Source organism: Thecamonas trahens (assembly GCF_000142905.1).
Source record: "Thecamonas trahens ATCC 50062 unplaced genomic scaffold supercont1.13, whole genome shotgun sequence".
In the NCBI taxonomy this organism is placed as follows: Eukaryota; order Apusomonadida; family Apusomonadidae; genus Thecamonas; species Thecamonas trahens.
In genome coordinates, this window is record NW_013657667.1 from 11,722 (window position 1) to 30,062 (window position 18,341).

At 63.8% G+C, this 18,341-nt stretch overlaps 9 protein-coding genes across 9 annotated transcripts in view; 5 read left to right on the forward strand and 4 right to left on the reverse strand.

Annotated features, from left to right (window-relative positions):
- AMSG_03421 (dolichyl-diphosphooligosaccharide-protein glycosyltransferase subunit STT3A) overlaps nt 1-111 on the reverse strand; it is a gene marked incomplete at both ends in the record, with an annotated part of 2,470 nt that extends 2,359 nt beyond the window's left edge. Inside the window, one exon of the mRNA XM_013904327.1 lies at nt 39-111. Within this exon, the coding sequence (XP_013759781.1) occupies nt 39-111 (73 nt within the window). The remainder of the gene's footprint in view (nt 1-38) is intronic.
- Nucleotides 112-381: 270 nt separating this feature from the next.
- AMSG_03422 (glycyl-tRNA synthetase) lies at nt 382-2,899 on the forward strand. Its single transcript, XM_013904328.1, has 2 exons — nt 382-660; nt 1,085-2,899. Exons 1-2 carry the CDS (start codon nt 405-407, stop codon nt 2,845-2,847), a joined length of 2,019 nt encoding a protein of 672 aa, XP_013759782.1. The 5' UTR covers nt 382-404; the 3' UTR covers nt 2,848-2,899.
- Nucleotides 2,900-3,054: 155 nt separating this feature from the next.
- AMSG_03423 (aromatic-rich family protein) lies at nt 3,055-3,917 on the forward strand. The gene has a single exon (XM_013904329.1). The coding sequence runs from the start codon at nt 3,132-3,134 to the stop codon at nt 3,906-3,908; it is 777 nt and encodes a 258-aa protein (XP_013759783.1). The 5' UTR covers nt 3,055-3,131; the 3' UTR covers nt 3,909-3,917.
- Nucleotides 3,918-4,150: 233 nt separating this feature from the next.
- Nucleotides 4,151-4,892, forward strand: AMSG_03424 (uncharacterized protein; the record flags this gene model as incomplete). The annotated part of the gene is made up of 2 exons (XM_013904330.1): nt 4,151-4,363; nt 4,393-4,892. 2 exons carry the CDS (start codon nt 4,151-4,153, stop codon nt 4,864-4,866), a joined length of 687 nt encoding a protein of 228 aa, XP_013759784.1. The 3' UTR covers nt 4,867-4,892.
- An 8-nt stretch (nt 4,893-4,900) lies between these two features.
- On the reverse strand, nt 4,901-7,136 carry AMSG_03425 (uncharacterized protein; the record flags this gene model as incomplete). Its single annotated transcript, XM_013904331.1, has 2 exons — nt 4,901-6,847; nt 7,042-7,136. The coding sequence occupies 2 exons, from the start codon at nt 7,134-7,136 to the stop codon at nt 4,918-4,920; spliced, it is 2,025 nt and encodes a 674-aa protein (XP_013759785.1). The 3' UTR covers nt 4,901-4,917.
- Nucleotides 7,137-8,486: 1,350 nt separating this feature from the next.
- Nucleotides 8,487-11,975, forward strand: AMSG_03426 (uncharacterized protein; the record flags this gene model as incomplete). Its single annotated transcript, XM_013904332.1, has 1 exon — nt 8,487-11,975. The coding sequence occupies one exon, from the start codon at nt 8,487-8,489 to the stop codon at nt 11,379-11,381; it is 2,895 nt and encodes a 964-aa protein (XP_013759786.1). The 3' UTR covers nt 11,382-11,975.
- Nucleotides 10,874-13,168, reverse strand: AMSG_03427 (TGF-beta receptor type I/II extracellular region). The gene has a single exon (XM_013904333.1). The coding sequence runs from the start codon at nt 13,050-13,052 to the stop codon at nt 11,412-11,414; it is 1,641 nt and encodes a 546-aa protein (XP_013759787.1). The 5' UTR covers nt 13,053-13,168; the 3' UTR covers nt 10,874-11,411.
- An 80-nt stretch (nt 13,169-13,248) lies between these two features.
- Nucleotides 13,249-16,520, reverse strand: AMSG_03428 (uncharacterized protein; the record flags this gene model as incomplete). The annotated part of the gene is made up of 1 exon (XM_013904334.1): nt 13,249-16,520. One exon carries the CDS (start codon nt 16,518-16,520, stop codon nt 13,293-13,295), a length of 3,228 nt encoding a protein of 1,075 aa, XP_013759788.1. The 3' UTR covers nt 13,249-13,292.
- An 857-nt stretch (nt 16,521-17,377) lies between these two features.
- AMSG_11766 (uncharacterized protein) overlaps nt 17,378-18,341 on the forward strand; it is a 2,862-nt gene continuing 1,898 nt past the window's right edge. The window contains exon 1 of the mRNA XM_013904545.1: nt 17,378-18,101. Coding sequence (XP_013759999.1) covers nt 17,392-18,101 — 710 coding nt within the window. The 5' untranslated portion in view covers nt 17,378-17,391. The remainder of the gene's footprint in view (nt 18,102-18,341) is intronic.

The window sequence follows — 18,341 nt, forward strand, 5'->3', positions numbered from 1 at the left end:
TCCACCTCCCCCCTTGCGCCCCCTCTCACTGGACCTACCCAGCACGCAAATGCCTGCGAGGATAGCTGTTCGCAGCAGCGGCAGCTGGTCCTTCCCAAGCAACTCGACCATGTTGGACTGTGTTGGAGGCAAGTGTGCACAACCACTGCCACCAGCCCCCACAGGCCAGACCAGCCAGCCGCCTTGATCCCGCTGGCTTTGAGCCCTCCCTTCCCCACACTGACAAGCTCCCCCTCCCTCGTCCTCACCCTCCCCCCTCCCCCCTACCCCTCCCTCCCCTCCCCCCCACCTCCCCCTCCCCCCTCATCACTGCCCATCCGATGATCGCCATCCCCCATCGCAGCTGTCCCTCTTCCCCAACCCGATCCGTCGTCCCTACCACCCCTCTCTCTTTACACTCTCTCATGTCCGCAGAGACGCTCGAGTCTGTGCAGGAGCTGCTCAACCTTGAGATTGCCAAGGTCAAGGCACTCAAGGCAGCCAATGCATGCAAGGATGAGTACATCCCCATCATTGCCGCACTTAAGGATCTTAAGAAGCGTCGTGATGCCTTCCTCAAGAACGTCGAGGACCGTGTCAAGTTCCCCGTCAACCGTGAGGCCCTCGAGTCGGTGGCCAAGCGCCGGTTCTTCTTCATCAACGGCTTCGAGATCTACGGCGGTACGTCATGCCGCTCCACATTACAGCTCCCCTTCTCCAACCCCTTCCCACCCTCTTCCCACACCATGGTATAAGCCCGTGTCATGCCTTCCTTCCCTCCTCCTCCTCCTCCCCCCCCCTCTTCCTCCCTCTCCTTCCCCGCTGTGCCGCTCTTGGTCTCTGTCCATTTTTTAAGTGTGGATGGCAGCGGGCAAAGGTGCGACGCCCTCGCCCTCGCCATCGACGCCACATCGAAGCCCCCAAGCACGTTCAATGCTCCGTCGTCACATCAAAGCCCACACCGATGAGGCGGCGGTATACATTGCACCGCAGTCGAATCGCTTGTGCTCTGCACGCCGGGCATCGGAGGTGTTGTCGCTTGATTCGATGATGGGCATGGGCAGAGCCTCACTCACCCCGCGGGTACGCTTGGTTGTGACCTTAGGTGTTGCCGGCCTGTTTGATCTCGGCCCGCCGGGCTGCGCGCTCAAGAACAACATCGTGGACACGTGGCGGTCGCACTTTGTTCATCGCGAGTCGATGCTCGAGCTCGAGTGCTCGATCCTCACGCCGTACGACGTGCTCAAGACGTCTGGCCACGTCGACCGGTTTGTCGACTACATGGTGACGGATGTGGAGAACGGCGAGGCGTTCCGCGCGGACCACCTGCTCGAGGACTTCCTGGAGAAGAAGCTCGAGGCGACCAAGGACGCCGAGACGCGCAAGTCGCTCAAGAACGACCTCGACAACGTCGAGTCGTTCACGCTTGCCGAGCTCGGCGAGCGGCTGGCTTTCTACGACGTCAAGTCGCCCGAGACCGGCAACGCGCTCACCGAGCCTGTGCCGTTCAACCTCATGTTTGCGACGTCGATTGGCCCGTCGGGCAACACGCCGGGCTTCCTCCGGCCGGAGACTGCGCAGGGCATCTTTGTCAACTTTACGCGCCTTCTCGACTACAACGCATCGCGGATGCCGTTTGCGGCGGCGCAGATCGGCTACTCGTACCGTAACGAAATTGCGCCGCGCAATGCGCTCCTCCGCGTCCGCGAGTTCCAGCAGGCCGAGATTGAGCACTTTGTTCACCCCAAGCGCAAGGACCACCCGCGGTTTGCCGAGGTCGCCGACCTCGAGGTCGACCTCTTCCCGTGGGAGAACCAGCTGGGCTCGCGCGAGATTGTGCGGACCACCTTTGGCGCCGCTGTTGCCGAGGGCGTCATCGACAACCAGACGCTGGCGTACTACCTCGCGCGCACCATGCTCTTCATGCACTCGATCGGCATTGTGCCCGAGCACCTCCGCTTCCGGCAGCACATGCCGACCGAGATGGCGCACTACGCCTCGGACTGCTGGGACGCCGAGATCAACACCTCGTACGGCTGGGTCGAGGTTGCCGGCCACGCCGACCGCTCGTGCCACGACCTGACCGAGCACGCCAAGGCCACCAACTCGAAGCTGGTCGCCTACGAGCGCTTTGACGAGCCGCGCGACGTCGAGGTGGTCGAGATCGATCTCAACAAGAAGCTCATCGGCAAGACCCACCGCGGCAACGCCAAGCACATCTTTGCCCACCTCGCCGGCCTCGACGACGATGCCAAGCTTGCGCTCGCCAACGAGCTCACGGCCGCCGGCGCCGTCACCATCGCCTCGCCTGTCGGCGACCTCGAGCTCACCGCCGACATGGCCACCATCGCCACCGTCACCAAGCGCGTCTCGGGCGAGTCTTACACCCCGGCGGTCATTGAGCCCTCGTTCGGCATCGGCCGCATCCTCTACTCGGTCCTCGAGCATACCTTCTACACCCGCCCCGACGACGAGGCCCGCGCCGTCCTCGGCTTCCCCATCGGCATCGCACCTATCAAGGTCGCCCTCCTCCCGCTCTCGGCCAACGCCGCCTTTGACCCGGCTCTCGCTGACATCCGCGTCCTCCTCGAGAAGGCCCGCATTACCTTCAAGGTCGACGCCTCGGGTGCCCAGATCGGCCGCCGCTACGCCCGCTCTGACGAGGTCGGCATTCCGCTCGCCATCACCGTCGACTTCCAGACCGTCGACGACAACACCGTCACCCTCCGCGAGCGCGACTCGATGACTCAGGTCCGCGCCTCGGTTGCCGACGTCGTCGCCGCCGTCGGCTCGCTCGTCATGGGCCTCAAGTCGTGGGAGACCATTCGCTCCGAGCTCCCGCACTTTTCCACCGCCACCGAGGAGTAGTAGAGACTGTCGCTTGGCCTTTTTGCCGCAGAATACAAGGAAAGTGTCCATGTTCTCAGTTGGTATCACCACCTCGCTAGCGCAGAGAGAGGACCGGCACCCGCTGTCAGCCATGATCCGTTCTGATCCGCAGCAGCCACGACGCGTCGGCCACCGCAGGCACACGGTGACCGCTTTTATCCCACCTCACCCTCCTCCGCCCCCCCCCCCCCCCTCCCCTCCCACTCCCGCTTCCATCCCCTCACCCACCACTGCCTCCCTGGCACCTCTTTTCCGACCACACCATGCTCTTCTCCCGCCTCGCCGTCCACCGGTGCCGAGTCGCCGCTGTCTCGGCCACACTCACCGAGGCGACGTCGGCTGGCAGCAGCAGAGGCAAGAACAGGAGCAGACGCAGTGCAGCTGCGGTGACGTTGGCTGGCAGGCGAGAGACACCAGCATGTGGCGGAGCAATGACATCGACCTCGCTGGGCGCATCGATCGGATCGGTGCGGACGTTTCTCGAATATCTCCGTGGCGGCGGCAGCCAACCGCAATCAGACGGCCCGCGCGGCGACAAGCACCACTCGGAGACCACTGTGGTGCCGTACTCACGCGAGCTGGTCTTTGACGTGGTGGCGGATGTTGATCGGTACAAGGAGTTCATTCCGTGGTGCAGGTCGTCGCGGACGCTGCCATCGACCCAGGCGCGCAGCAAGGAGACGCCGCAGGGCGCAGAGCTTGTGGACGCCGAGCTAGTCATCGGCTTCCCGGGCTTCTCCGAGTCGTACGTCTCGCACATTGTCCTCGATCGGCCGAACGCCATCGTGGTCCGTGCTCAGCGCGGCCTCCTCTTCAACCATCTTGTCACCGAGTGGGGCTTTGCCGACGGCGATGCGCCCAACACCACCCTCGTCACCTTTTCGCTCTCTTTTGACTTTCAATCTGCGCTCCACCGCCGCGCCGCCGACCTCTTCTTCTCGCAAGTAGTTGAGACCATGGTCTCGGCCTTTGCTTCCCGCTGCGCCGATCTGCACGGCCCGCCGACGCCACCGCGACCGCGAGCTGTGATAAAGCCGTAACCACCAGCGTGTTGATGGCTCTTAGCAACCATGGTCTCCCCACATGGCCCCAGCTGCCACTCGCAACCACAGGCAACCACGCCCCGCCGATCGGTGTCTCTGGCCAGTTGTTGACCAACCAACCAACCGCCGGCCGACCAACGCGTCACCCCCCCCCTCCCCTCCCCCCCCCCCCCCCACCCCTCTCCCCCACCCCCATCTCCACACCTGACTCTCCCTCCTGCACGTGCATGCCCCAAGGAATGCAGTTGCGTATCAATTGGTCCGAGGGCTTCTTCATTGTGGCTGTTGCGCCTGATGCCACTGTTGACGAGCTCCGTGTGGCCATTGCCTCGTCCCTCGACCGCGACCTGCCGGACACGGCCATTCTCTCTCCTCCTGGATCGGGTCCTGGCACCAACCTGCTCGGCATGGGTCCTGTGGCTCTGACTGATCTGGGTGTCACCTCGGACTCTGTCCTCAATCTGACCCTCTCCCCCCGCAGTCCTCCTCGCCTGCTCCCTCGCCGGCAGCAGAGGCCGTGGCAGCTGTCGAGGCTGCGGTCGAGGCTGCGGCAGAAGATCTGGCCACTCGCTCCTCAGCCGCGGCAGAGGCTGTGGCAGAGAAGGCCGACGAGGCCCGCAAGGCGGCTGTGGACGTTGCTGAGGATGTCATCGAGTCGGCGTCGGCCGCCGCCTCGGCTGCCAAGGAATCGGCGTCGGCCGCCGCCTCGGCTGCCAAGGAATCGGCGTCGGCCGCCGCCTCGGCTGCCAAGGAATCGGCGTCGGCCGCCGCCGCATCGGCCGCCGATGCCGCCGAGAACGCCGGCGAGGCGCTGCAAGACGCTGCCGCGTCGTCGCTGGCCACCGCATCGGACGTCGTTGCCTCGGCTGACTCGTCAACCGTGCTGTACGTGGCCGCCGGCGGTGTCGCCGTGGTGGCCATCATTGCCGGTGCGCTCCTTCTCTGGCGCCGTTAGGTCCCCCATCCGTAACACACACTGCGCCTGCCGCCCGCTACCTGCTGCCGTTTACTTGCCCCTCGTCTTGCCCTTGCCCTTGCGAGTTGCCTGGCTTGTGGCGAGCTCGACCTCCATCCGGGTCATCTTCTCGGACAGCGCGCGCTGGACCTCACGCGACTTGGCGTACTTGCGCTCGAGGCTGCGAACATCCTTCTGGGCAGCCTCTTTTTCAAACTCGGTCTGTGCCAGCTTGAGCTTGGTAGAAACAAACTCGGTCTCGAGTAGCTCGCGCTCATGCTTGGCGAGCTCGGCGTCCGAGACGGCCAGCTCGAGCATGGTTTCGAGTGCGCGGATGCGAACGCCGTCCTCGGAGAGGCTGAGGTCATCGCACTCGGTGCCCGGCGCAACAGTCTTGGGTGCGCGGACATCGTCTGGTGCATACAGATCGACCAGCCGCTGAAGCGCGCCGACCTCGTCTGCAAGGAGCTCGTTGCGACGTTGGCTCTCGGTGAGCCTCTCGCACATCTCGTTGTAGTCGTCGGTGAGCTGGCGGAGCTCGCGGCGCTCGGCGAGAGTTCCCGGAGTCCGGAGGCTCGGCGATGGCGTTGCCGCCGCTGCTGCAGCAGCCGTCGGGAGCTCGCTGCCGTCAGTGGCCAAGATGGCGCGCCCGGACGCGGTCACCACTCGGCGGCCCTCGACGTCGAGCTTGATGACTCGCCCGTAGCCGGGCACCTCGTCCTGCAGGCCGACCGAGAGCGTGCGCCCGCCGGGCGTCCGCAGCGTCGCTCCGTCGGGCGAGAGCGCAGCAAGGGAGTACGCAGACAGCGCGCGCTCGCGAGCCGGCGGCGGCGTGGCCGGTGCGGCGGCGGCTGTGGACGCGCGCTCGAGCGCCGCCTCGGCCGCCACTAGCCGGCTCTCCAGTGACGTGATCTCGATTTTGCGCGCCTTGTTCTTGGCCTTGAGCGCGGCGACCTTGGCGGTCGAGTCCTCCAGCAACGCGAGCAGCTCGTCGCGGGTTGCGCCGCTGCTGCTCGCTCCTGAGCCGCTTGCGGCCTCCAACGACGCGTTCAGCCGCGACTCGGCCTCGAGCTCGGCGATGCGGTCGTCGGCCTCGTCGAGCTGGCTCTTGTATTGCAGGATGATGGTCGCCTTTTCGGCTACCTCCATTTGCAGCTCTTCGATGGTCTCCTCCTGCCGCTGCTTCTCTTTCCACGCGTCGGTCAGCTGCTGCTGCAGCATCTTCTGCAAGTAGCGAACCTCAGACGCGCCACCAGCGCCGCCCGGCACAGCGCCGGGGCCGACCGGGACCGAGACCGGTGCAGCTGTCGCCTCAGCAGGCGATGCTACCGACGCATCAGTCTGGCGCGAGCCGCGGAGCGACGGCGACCGCCGCTGCCGCGGCGGCGACGCCCGCAAACTGGTTGGGTGTGCTAGCGGCTGGCTGGTTGTGCTGGGCGGCGGCGGCGTTGCTGCTGCCGAGAACGACAGCGCAGGAGGAGGAGCGCTGTCCTCCTCGTCGTCCGATGAGCAGCCGGAAATCTCTGAGACCGCGGACATGGACATCGAGTCCGAGTCCGACTCCGAGTCGGATCCTGCTCCATGAGCAGCCGGCCCGCTTCCAGCGTCGTCGAGGCAGACCGAGGTGATAGTGACGGTGAGCGAAGCCGACGCCAGCTTCTTGGACTTGATCTTGAGCGCAAGCGTCTTGGTCACCGGCTTGGCGGTCACAGTGGCGTACTCGCCAAAGTCGACGCTTGTGGTGGCCAACGTCTTCGTCCGCGGCTTCTTCCCCGCGCCAGCCGAGGCATCGACGGCGAGCAGACTGAGGCGGTAGAGCTTGGCGTCCGCGACCGGCGCCTCGGGCGACTTGTACAGCGTGGCCAGCATGCACAGCGAGGTCTGCCACTCGACAATGCCCGAGTTTGCCACAAACGGCGCAGCAGGCGTCGATGCCGTCCGCGGTCCGCGGCGCCATGTCACAGCCAGTGGCACTGGGCGCCTGTGTGGCAAGGCGAAGCCAGACCAGCCGTTCATGCCCCCGCCATACACACACAACACACGTAGCCGCACAACCACCAGGTACAGACAGGCCAGGCCATACATACACAGACGCAATCACCCAAAGTAGTGTATAAGTACCTTCCATCCCCCCCTCTTCCGCTCACAACCCCACCTCACCACCCATGGCCATACCACTTGGTCTTCGGCACCAGACTGGCCGAGTGGACGACGACGTCAAAGCGGAACCTCAGCTTGGCCTTGCCTATCCTCTTGATGCTCTTAATCATGACAGAGTACACCACGGACGAGCTAGTACCAGTACCGCTACTACTATCACCAAGCACACTCTGTTGCTATCTCCTCCCCAGAACCTGTCTCTGATCCCGCGTTGAGTGTGCCCTCACCCACCTCCGAACACTGACCATTGTTCGCTACGGAGCCATGTCGCACTGTTCCTGGCCACCACCACCACCACCACCACCGCCACCACCGCCACCGCCCCCATCATACCCACCACCATTGCCACCACCATCATCATCATTGCCACTCACCATCCCCACTGCCCCTCTGCCCACACCTTGGCCGCGGTGCAGGTGACGACGCTGTGCTGCTGAGTCCGTACCCACATCCGCGCACAGGTGCGAGCTGCGTGCTCAGTCTGCCCCTCTGTCGTCTTCAGCCTGCACCACTACCAGCAAGAAGCTTACAGCTGCGGTCGCAAGGGAACAGCTTTATCACGTGTAGGTGGGCACGGTGAGGTTGATAAGGGCCTCGATCGTCAGGGGTTCCAGATCATGTCCATGATGTGGTTTGCCCGCGGGCTCGAACTCGGGCTCACCGACATCCGAAGCGGCAGCGGGACAGTATCGTTCGCAGGAGGTGTGTGTTACGAGGGATACGCAGGGATATGCCACGGTAGGAGCAGCTCGCGGCTTCCACTGTGCGCCGGCCCATCCGCCGCATCCGATCGCGCCACAGACGGTCGCCGTGCCGCGCGCTGGCACGGTTCCACACCGTCAGGCGCATCTGGGTCCCACCGGCGCGAGCCATGCCTTGCCCCATAGATGGGCATGCTGCCGAAATAGTGACCGTCACCACTCCCATCATCGAAATCGCTCACTACGAATGAATCGGCCGACTCCGTCTCTGAGATGGATCCAGGCGCGCCAGAGGCATCACCATCCGAGTCGACCACCATTGACATAACAAAGTCCATGTTGCGCTTTTGAGTCGCAATGAGTCAAGTGTCCTTCTGTCCGGTGCGATCTATTCCCATCCCACTCATTCTCCCAGTCCAGTACAATCCAAAGTGTGACGTTTGGGCGACTCGATCCGACCAAGCCAACCGACCACACATGCCCTGGATCAGCGAGCCAGGGGCTGGAGCCCATGCATCTTACCATCCCTGCGCTAAAACCTTTATATCTCGCCGCCTCCACAGCTCCTGAACATGGTCTTTGTCGCAGCCCACATTCCTCGCCTTCCCCATCCCACTGCACCATGCATGCCGTGCCCCTCCCTCAACCCGCTCGCCGCGAGTCACACACCACCTACACGCCGCGAGACACGCCGCCACACGCCGTGACGCTGCCTCCACGTACCGCACCCGACTCCCCTCGACAGTGTCGACCTCACTTATGGAGACCCTGTTAGCGGTACTCCACACACCGCTGGGTGCGGTGGGAGGCGTCCTTGCATGGTCTGGCGTCTTTCTCTTCGGCATTGTCTCGGGTGCTCTGCTGGCTACGGCAGGCATCGCCTACTTTCTCCTCTTTGCCTCGTCCAAGGCCATCGTCTTTGCTGATGGAGTCTCCACCACGGCTCCTGGTGCGAGCTATGTTCGCCTGACGGATGCCGATGCAGCGTATGCTGGCCATGCTCCGCTTTCGGATGCTGATGCAGAGATGCTTCATGGCGCTGGCGTGGAAGTCATCGACGCAGATGCGGCGTCCGTGGCTGGCCTCGGCGCGCTCGTCCACAACCTCACTGATCTCGGTGCATACCTCACTGTCCTCCGCAGGAGAAGAAAGCACGGCGCGGCGCCCACTCGTGGCGATGCGACGGTGCGTGCCCGTGCCCGCAATGCATCGGAAGCCTTTCGCGCGGCAGAGCACAACCCGGACGCCCGCGTCGCCAAGGCAGACATCATCATCCGCGAAGGCTTGGTCGACATGATCGGCGGTCGGTTCCGGACGTGGAAGCATCGCTTCCTAGTTGTTGTCGATGGCCTGCTCAAGGTCTACAACAAGAAGGGCACTGAGCTCCGCTACGAGGTCCAGCTCCGCGAGGCTGTGCTCAAGGAGGACGCGAACCGCGACCCGTCGAACCACACCTTTATCCTTGCGCTCCCCACACATACCTCTGGCCCTCGTACCGACGAAGCACACGTCGAGTACTTTAGGTGCGCCGACGCCGACGACCGCGCAGCCTGGATCGTCGCCCTCACCCGCGCCATCTCGGGCGCGCGTGCCTTGGCCACCGACTCGGACTCGGACGACGGCATGGCTGCTTTTTCAAGGCCCGCAACCGCGCCGTCAACACCCAAGGCCACCTCCCGCCCGCTCGGCCTTGACTCGGCTTCCTCGACGATCCCGGACCTTGCACACGCTGACGACTACTCAACCCTCGACTCGGACTGGGCTGGCGGAGCGCGCACGCGGGCGTCGTCGTCGTCTGCCGCTGCTGCCGCCGCCACTGCCGACAACGACGCGGGCCTGCCGCAGGTTCCGTTTGGTGCACCGGTGTGGGAGTCGGCCGAGTGGCTCAACACCCTTCTTCCACTCTTCTACCACGACCTGGTTATCTCCCGGCGAATCGCGCAGTACGAGAACTACATGCGTCTCAAGTTTGCGCACCTTCTCAATGCCATTGAGAAGCCCAACTTTGTCTCGACCTTTGTCGTCTCGCACTTTGAGCTCGGGAGCGATCCGCCTGTTGTCGAGTCGGTCAAAGCCTACCCGTTTGACGACGCTCGTGACGAGCTCACGCTCCGGGCGCACATCCACCTCCCAGCCTCCACCACCATGACCATCTCGACCACCATCTTTGGCGCCATTCCAGTCGTTGTTACCGTCGATGTTTCACAAGTGACTGGAGAGATCGAGATTGTGCTCCCTGGCTCGCTCAACCGGCTCTCGACCCTCGCCTTTGTCCGCCCGCCGCACCTTGCCGTCCGCATTGTCTCGCGCATCGGCAAGAAAGAGCAGGTCAAGAACATTCCGCTTCTTGCCGAGTTTCTCACCTCGCGCATCCACGCCGAGGTTGCTCGTCAGTTTGTGGCCCCGCACAAGCGCTACTTTTCTATCCCCTTCAACGGCCGCCCGTTTGCGCTCTACTCGGATGAGCAGATGCTGCAGCTCGCCCGTGGACTTCCGCTCGAGCGCGACGAGTACTTTTACGACGAGGATTCGATGGCGGCGTTTGTAGGCTCCCACCCGCGGACGCACTCGGAACGCTCGTCCGAGGCCTCGGTGAGCACAGCGCCGTGGCGCTCGTTCAAGGCCGGCTTTCTCTATGTCGCTCTTCCCAACGCCCCGCCCACCACCGCAGGCTCGATGTACGTTGTCCTCTCGGGTAGCACGCTCGCGCTATACGCCTCGCGGGCCGAGCCAGAGCCGGAGCGGGTCCTCAATCTCCACGACGCGTTTGTGGACTTTGTGCCCGCTGCCCGCGACGGCGCCGAGGCCGCCCACGGCTTCCCATGGCGGCTCGACGTCAACGGCGTTCATGCTGTTGATCTCTACGCCGCCTCGGCTGTCGAGCGGACCGAGTGGATTGCTGCTCTCCGCGCTGTCGGCGGACAGGTCGACGAGGCATGGCTCGAGCTCGAGCTCGCCGCCCGCCATGCCGCCGCCACCACCATCCAAGCCTGGGCTCGCGGCCTTGGTGCCCGCGCCCGCCTTGCCGCCATCCGCGCCCGCCGCGAGCTCCTTGGCATTCTCATCGAGAGTGAGGCCTCGTACGTCGCCGACCTCGACACGCTTGTGACTGGCTACCGAGCTCCGCTCCTTGCTGCGCTCGGCTCGGACGAGCCGATTCTGTTTTCGGCCGACGAGATCGATGCCGTCACTGGCACCGGCTCGTCACAGCTCCTTGTCCTCCACCGCACCTTGCTCACTCAGCTAACGTCCAAGGCTGCCGCGTGGAACGCGTACACCACGCTCGGTGACGCCTTTGTTGCCCTTGCACACGACGGAAAGTCGCTGTTCAAGGCCTACGGGAAAAACGTGGCGATCTGCGTCTCGCGGCTCTCACGCGCCCAGGCAAGAGCCCCAGCATTCGCTTCGTTCCTCCAAACCCGTGAGCTGACCGACGGCCTTGTCGGCCTCTCGCCGCTGCTGAACAAGCCGATGTACCGGCTCGAAAAATACGCCATTCTACTGCGCAACGTGCTCGCACATACCCAGCGGCTAGTCCGCCATCACGATCTAGTCCTCCTCGACACTGCCATTCGCAACATTGAGGCCGCAGCCGCCAGCATGCACTCGGCCGCAGACCGCGCCGGTGCTGCTCTCGCGGCTACAATCACGTAGTGCACTCCGCCTTTGGAGTCGCCACATTGCTTACCCGCTGCCCAAAAGCGGCGTGGCTTCCGCGGCATTGGCCGGAGCATTCGCGCGCAGCGAGCGCGTTGAGCGCGCCACCAGCACTGAGCTGCAGTCGCGGCCATCGGGTTCGTCCATTGGCACAAATTCGCCGACGTCGTCGTCCTCGTCGGTGGTCGACGAACCGTAGTCACCGACCCGCAGCAGCACGTTTGGCGCCACCGCTGGGATGTTGCGGACTGAGATGGAGAAGGCCACCAGCGTGACAAAGCAGAGGCCAGCCATGACAAAGTAAGCGATGTACATGGCACTCGCCGACGCAGGATTGCCAAACAGGCCGGCCGCAATGAGCGAGCCGACCGCTTGCACAATCGACCACATCGCCGTCACCTGGTTGCGCAGCGCCGGCGGCGAGCGCGCATACGCAAACTCGAGGCCCGAGACGCCGATAAAGACCTCGCCGATGGCGATGGCCATGTACTGTGGCAATTGCCAGTAGACTGGGACCACGCCCTTGCCCTTTGCATCGATCTCGCGCTGGACAAGCGCGGAGCCGACGTATGCCAGCACGCCGCAGCAGAGGCCAAACTTCATCCGCGGAATCGAGCGGAACGGCACGCCAAAGACCCGCTGGTAGCCCGGCGCCACAAGGTACTCGATGACAACCGCACCAAGGATGCAGCAAATGTCTTCAAACGCAAACATGGCGTCGGCTGGAATTTCAAACGAGCCAACATGGCGGTCCATGTCCTCAGACTGGTACACCCACACCGAGTAAATGGCAAAGAGCGCCGTGTAGAAGATGGGCAGTGACCAGAAGCAGAGCACGACCGGGCGCAGGACAATCGCCATCTCGCGCGCTTGCTTCCACAGCGAGAGCAGCTTCTCCCACAGCGGCTGCTGCATGCTTTGCTGCACCAATCTCCTTGGCTTGCGCTCCGGCTCAAGCTTGACGTAGTACCGCGAGCCGGCCAAGAGCGCAAGCCAGCCCAAGACCGCGCATCCGAGCAAGGCGAGCATGGCTGCCTGCAGCGAGACGTACGCCCGCAAGATCGGCGCACCAACATCTCCCACCAGTGCGCCGACGTTGCACCACGCGTAGAACATGGAGAATGAGGCCTCAAGCTCGGCCGTCTCGACGGCGTCAAACTGGTCGGCGAGAAAGACCGACTGGACCGGGTTGATGGCGCCGTAGCCGATGGCAATGAGTGCCATCGAGAGTGAGGAGAACAAATACCGCCAAAGCGCCCATGGTGCGGCGGCGTTAAAGGCCGAGATAGCCATGAGCACAGCACCAATGACCCAGGTCGACGCAGCGATGCGCTGCAAGCGATAGCTGCCCAGGATCGAGTCGGCAACGTACGCGCCGACAACGCCAGTGAGCGAGTATGCAACGATAAACAACGAGGCAATGAGCGAGGCTCTCCACTCGACCATGCCCACATGATCTCGGAGGTAGATGACCATGACAACTTGAAGGCCCATTTGCGCTGCAGACTGGAAAACAAGCATGCCCGAGATGGCAGCGACGGCCACTCGCCGGCGCCGCCGCCTGCTCGGCACCTCTGACCGTCGTTGGTTCTCGACCATGGCCAAGTCGTTCTCTGTCTGCGCCCCGAACGGTTCCACTTGGGTCGTGGTGAGCATGGTGCTCTCCATTCTACCTGCGTCTGCTATGGCCTCTCAGCTGGGGGCCTCCTCTACCTTCTTGGCCCCGCTCTTCCGCCTCCTCCAATGCCGTGTAGCCGCGCTGGCAAACCACAAGTCTGGACGAGAGACAACTAGCTTTGTCCAGCGGCGTGGCCAAAATTGCCGTGCCGCATCCTGCGTGCCACTCGCGGAGGGGGAGCGTGTGGTGGTGCTCGCAGCGGTTTAAAGGGCTTGAGACGTGTCCCAGGTCTACAGCATGGCGTTCCAGGCATTGAGCATGGCGGCCGAGTGCTCGCGGTTGATAAGGACAAACTTGTCGATGAACGACGAGATCTCGTTGACCTGCTTGGAGCGAAAGTACTCGGCCTCCTTGTCGAGGCAATAGTTGACAAAGGCAAAGGAACGGCGTGCCTGGGCCACGGCGCGGTTCTCCGCGACGCGGGCCTCCTCGGCGCGATCGACACCATCAGTCTTGCCGCCGCGGCGGAGCTTCTGGACCTTGGCCTCGGTCGAGCGGAGCTTCTTCTCTTGCGAAGCGAGTGACTTGGACTCCTTGGCGGCGGTGTCAAAGAGGGCGGAGAAGGCCTCGGCGCGCCGGGCGTGCATCCAGACGCGGATGAGAACACGCGATACAAGCTTGCTCGAGGTGGAGGAGAGGACCTTGTCGGCGACGCCGACCATGCCCTCGCCGAGCTTGACCATGTCCTCGGCCTGGATGGCAAACGAGGAGTCGGTCGAAGACCACGACGCGATGCCGGACTCGTCGCCTGCGCGGCGGGTCATAGCGGTGCCGAGCCCTGAGATGGCCTCGGTGTAGGCCGAGTGGGCGACGGCGGCGTCCATGCAAAAGTCAGCGATCTCGCTGACGGCAAGCGCTGTCGACTTGACTTCGGCGTGGACAGCTTCGAGGTAGGCGTCGATGCCGGCGCGGAGGAGCTCGCCGGCATCCTGGGAATGGACGTGAAATTCGAGCTCGGTCTCGGGCTGTGCCTTGCGCAGCTCCTTCTTGGCGCGCTCAAAGCCCTTGCCCTCCTCCTGGAAAAAGGCGACAAGGATTTCGGGCTTTTGGTAGAAGACCGGCCGCGAGAGCACGTTGTTGACAAACTCATTGAGGCCGAGGCGGCGGAACTCGGCAAAGTCCTCGTCGGTCAGCTTCTTGACTGGCTTCTTGGGCGGGAGTGCCGGGACGAGCCGGAACGGATAGACCTCGGAGAGGACGTCGGCGAGCCACTGAAAGTCCGAGTACCGCCGCTTCACCACAGACAGCTCCGAGCCAGCGGTGACCTGGACCGTGTACTCGGTGTGCTTGACAAAGATGTTGCCCTTGCGGGTAACGTCCTTGGCTATCACCGCCCGCCAGCACTCAAAGTCAGCCGGGAGTTGCTGGATCCGCGCAGCACGCGACGACGTCCCGCCTCCGGCGGGCGCGGTTGCCGACGACGAGGCCCGCGACCGCGTGCCCGAGCTCGACCCGGCGTCGTCGTGATACTCGAAGCTCGAGTCAAACGACGGCCACTCCAGCGTGCTGGAGAGCGTCTCAAGCCGCTCCAGCGAAGCCGGTGGGCCGTGCTGCTGAACCAGCGCCACAAGCTTGGCTCCGGTGATGAACGCCGATCGAGTGAGGGTCGCCGAGCCTTCGGCGGCCAGGTCCCACACCTGACGGAGGACGGACTTGGGCAAGTTCGACTTTTTGAACACCGCCACCGCCCTCTTGGCCGACATGCCCGCCGGTGAGTCGGTGTACTGCGCAAAGAGCGAGTCCCACCCGGCCATGGTGGTTCCGGCAAAAAGCGATGCAGCCGAGTCGTTGCCAAACGGGTTGGACGATGCGTCTGACATGGTCGACGCCGGCGTTGCCGCCCCGCCGGAACCAAATGCAGATGCAAGGTCAAACGGCGCGGACTTGGCGCTGCTTGCGGTAGGAGTCGGTGTCTCGGGCGTCGCAATCGCCGGTGATTCGGCCCCTTCAACGATACCGGCGCCGGCTGTCGATGGCGCGCCGAAGACGTCAAAGCCTGCCGGCGCGACTGCTGGCTTGGGCGTGTCGGATGCGTTCGATGCCGGTGCACTCATGCCGGCAAACAAGTCGGTGTTGTTGGTTGCAGCCGGCGTGCCAAAGGTGTCAAAGCCTGCCGGCGCGACTGCTGGCTTGGGCGTGTCGGATGCGTTCGATGCCGGTGCACTTATGCCGGCAAACAAGTCGGTGTTGTTGGTAGCAGCCGGCGTGCCAAAGGTGTCAAAGCCTGCCGGCGCGACCGCTGGCTTGGACGCGTCGGATGCGTTCGATGCCGGTGCACTCATGCCGGCAAACAAGTCGGTGTTGTTGGTTGCAGCCGGCGTGCCAAAGGTGTCAAAGCCTGCCGGCGCGACCGCTGGCTTGGACGCGTCGGATGCGTTCGATGCCGGTGCACTCATGCCGGCAAACAAGTCGGTGTTGTTGGTTGCAGCCGGCGTGCCAAAGGTGTCAAAGCCTGCCGGCGCGACCGCTGGCTTGGACGCGCCGGATGCTGCCGCCGGCGCGGGGTTCGGCTCGGCTGCCGCGCCTGCCGCCAGCTTCGACTTGGCAAGCAGATCACCACCCGTAGTCGGCTCGCCAAACACTGGAAATACAGAGCCTGGGCTCGGGCTCGGGCTCGGATTAGGGCTGGGGCCGGGCTTTGCCTCGCTGGAGCCAAAGACTGCAAACGGCTCGCTGGCTGGTGCCCCAAACGTTGCAAACGCGTTGTTCGACTGCGCAGGCGCGGCTGCCGCTTCGTCGAATGCTGGGAACGCAGCAGCCTGGGTGGCGATGCCGGAGCCTGGGCCCGAGGCCACGGCGAACACAGCGTACTTGTCCTGGGCTGGAGCCGCAGCTTGGGCCGGAGCCGCAGTCTCCACCGGGGCTGGTGTGTCATTGGCCAGTGATGCGGGTGCGGCTGCCGCTTCGTCGAATGCTGGAAACGCAGCGGCCTGGGTGGCGATGCCGGAGCCTGGGCCCGAGGCCGCGGCGAACACAGCGTACTTGTCCTGGGCTGGAGCCGCAGCTTGGGCCGGAGCCACAGTCTCCGCCGGGGCTCCGCCAAAGGCAGCAAATCCGCCATGGGTAGCAGGCGGCTGGCTGGTGCCAAACGTGGCACCAAAGCCGCCCTGATCAGGCTGTGCCGCGCTCGCGCTGCCAAACACAGCCTCAAAACCTGCTGCTTGCTGCCCGCTACCCGGCCGAGCCTGCTGCCCTCCGCCGAGCTGAGCTTGCTGATCTCCGCCAAACACCGCAAAGTTGGCAAAGCCACTGGCCCCGCCCTGAACCGGCTGTGATGCCGGGAGACCAGCTGCCGGTTCAAAGCCAGCAAAACCGCCACTTGCTCCACCAGCAGCCGCTCCAGTTCCAGCCGCTGCACTAAACATTGCGAGTCCGTTTTGGTTTGCCGGCTGCGCCTGCTGCGCCTGCTGCGCCTGCTGCGCCTGCTGCGCCTGCTGCGCCTGCTGTCCCCATGGCATGAGACCGCCACCAGCCGCGGGCTGTCCCCCAGCCTCCGCTCCGCCAGCCCCAAAGAGACCATCCAGCTGGTACTTGGACCGCTCAGTAAAGGCGCTTCACCCATTCAACAACATGTGAGTGCAATTCGTGTGCGTGTGTGTATGTGCATGTACATGTGTGTGTGTAACAAACCGGGGGGGGGGGGGGGGGGGGGGGTGACTGGTTGTGTACGTACCCTCCACCCGCAGGCGCAGTCGCACCACCACCAGCACTACCAGCGCCACCAGCGCCGCCAGTGCCAGCACCAGGCCATCCACTGGTACCACCACCACCACCACCACCACTTGGAGGGGCACTATCTCCTGTCGTAGGGAAGCCCCAATCCATAGCACGATATAGAGAGAACAATGTCCTCTACCTCGGTCGCCACCTCCACTCCGCCTGGTCGCCCCGCCCTCGTCTCCTGGCTATCGGGCAACTCGGCGCGCCGACGACGAATATGAGCGACCGCCATTCCCCATCTCCACGTGTTCCTTTCTCACTTGAGACGCACACTCGTATCGCATAACTTGCATCGTTGTGAGTCTTGCTCCTCAGCTGGGAGGCGGCGATGGGTCGACCTGGCCAAAGTCGTGCGTGGGCCACGCCACCGTCCACCACCGCCCTCTGCAATATATACCCCGCCCGATGACAACACTTTGCACACGCACCCTCCGTATATCCTTCGATCGTTCAACTCGCCCCGATCTACGTCCTCTACAACCCAGCATTGCAAGCTGCGACTGAGCTGCCTGGGCCCACGCTGCCTCGCAAGCTCTCTTCTCGCCAACCGCCGACTCCACCCCACGGTACCTACATACACCCACCCAACTCCACAACGTTGTTATCACCATGTTGGGATTTGTCATGCGGACGGTGCTGCGGACGGTGGTGGTGGGACTTGCGCTTGCTGGCTGGTTCTGGTCGCAGAATCTTCTCGCTACTCGGCTGACCAACCCAGAGGTGGCGGGCGGTTTCTTCATCGGTGATCGTGTTCATGATCTCCTCACGCCGCTCACCGACATGATTCGGGCCGACAAGCGGCTGAGCGATGGTCTTCTCATTGTGTCGTCGGCTGCCATCGATTTCTTTGGCGTCTCGTTTGCCATCTACTCCATCTTTGGTCCCTCGGTCCGTCCACTCGTTGGCATCCTCATGTGCTTTGTCATGCGCCAGGCCATGCAGGCGGTGTGCATTCTCTCGGCTCCGCCGGGTGTCATCTGGTACGATCCGGGCTTCCCAACCCTCCTCGTCACCTATCACTCTCTCAACGACTACTTCTTCTCCGGCCACACCGCCATCGCCACCCTCTGCGCCATGGAGCTGATGCGCCTCGGCAACAATGGCGAGCGCTACGCGTCCGGCTCGTGGCTACTCTCTGCCCTTGCTGCCGCCTTCTTCACCCTTGAGGTCTTCACTGTCCTCGTTCTCCGCGCCCATTGGACCATGGACGTCTTCACCGGCGCTGTCGCCGGCCGCTACTCCTCCATCATCGCTCTCTGGTTTGCACCCAAGATCGACGCCGCCATTGCTGCGGCCATCGCCTCTTTCTCCCCCCTGCCGTCCACACCAAGGCAGAGTAACAACAAACTTTGTGCTCTGTGTCCGATCCATCTTTCTTCTCACTATGCGTCGAAACTATTTGCTGACTCTCCCACGTTTCCCGATCCGGCAACGACCGACGGCTGGGCGCGCGCGCCAACTTGCCACCACCTCACCGCTCCCCCCACCCCCACCACCCCCTCCCTCCCCCCTCCCCTCTTCCCCCACCATGTCCACCGACAAAGAAGAGTTCAAACTCA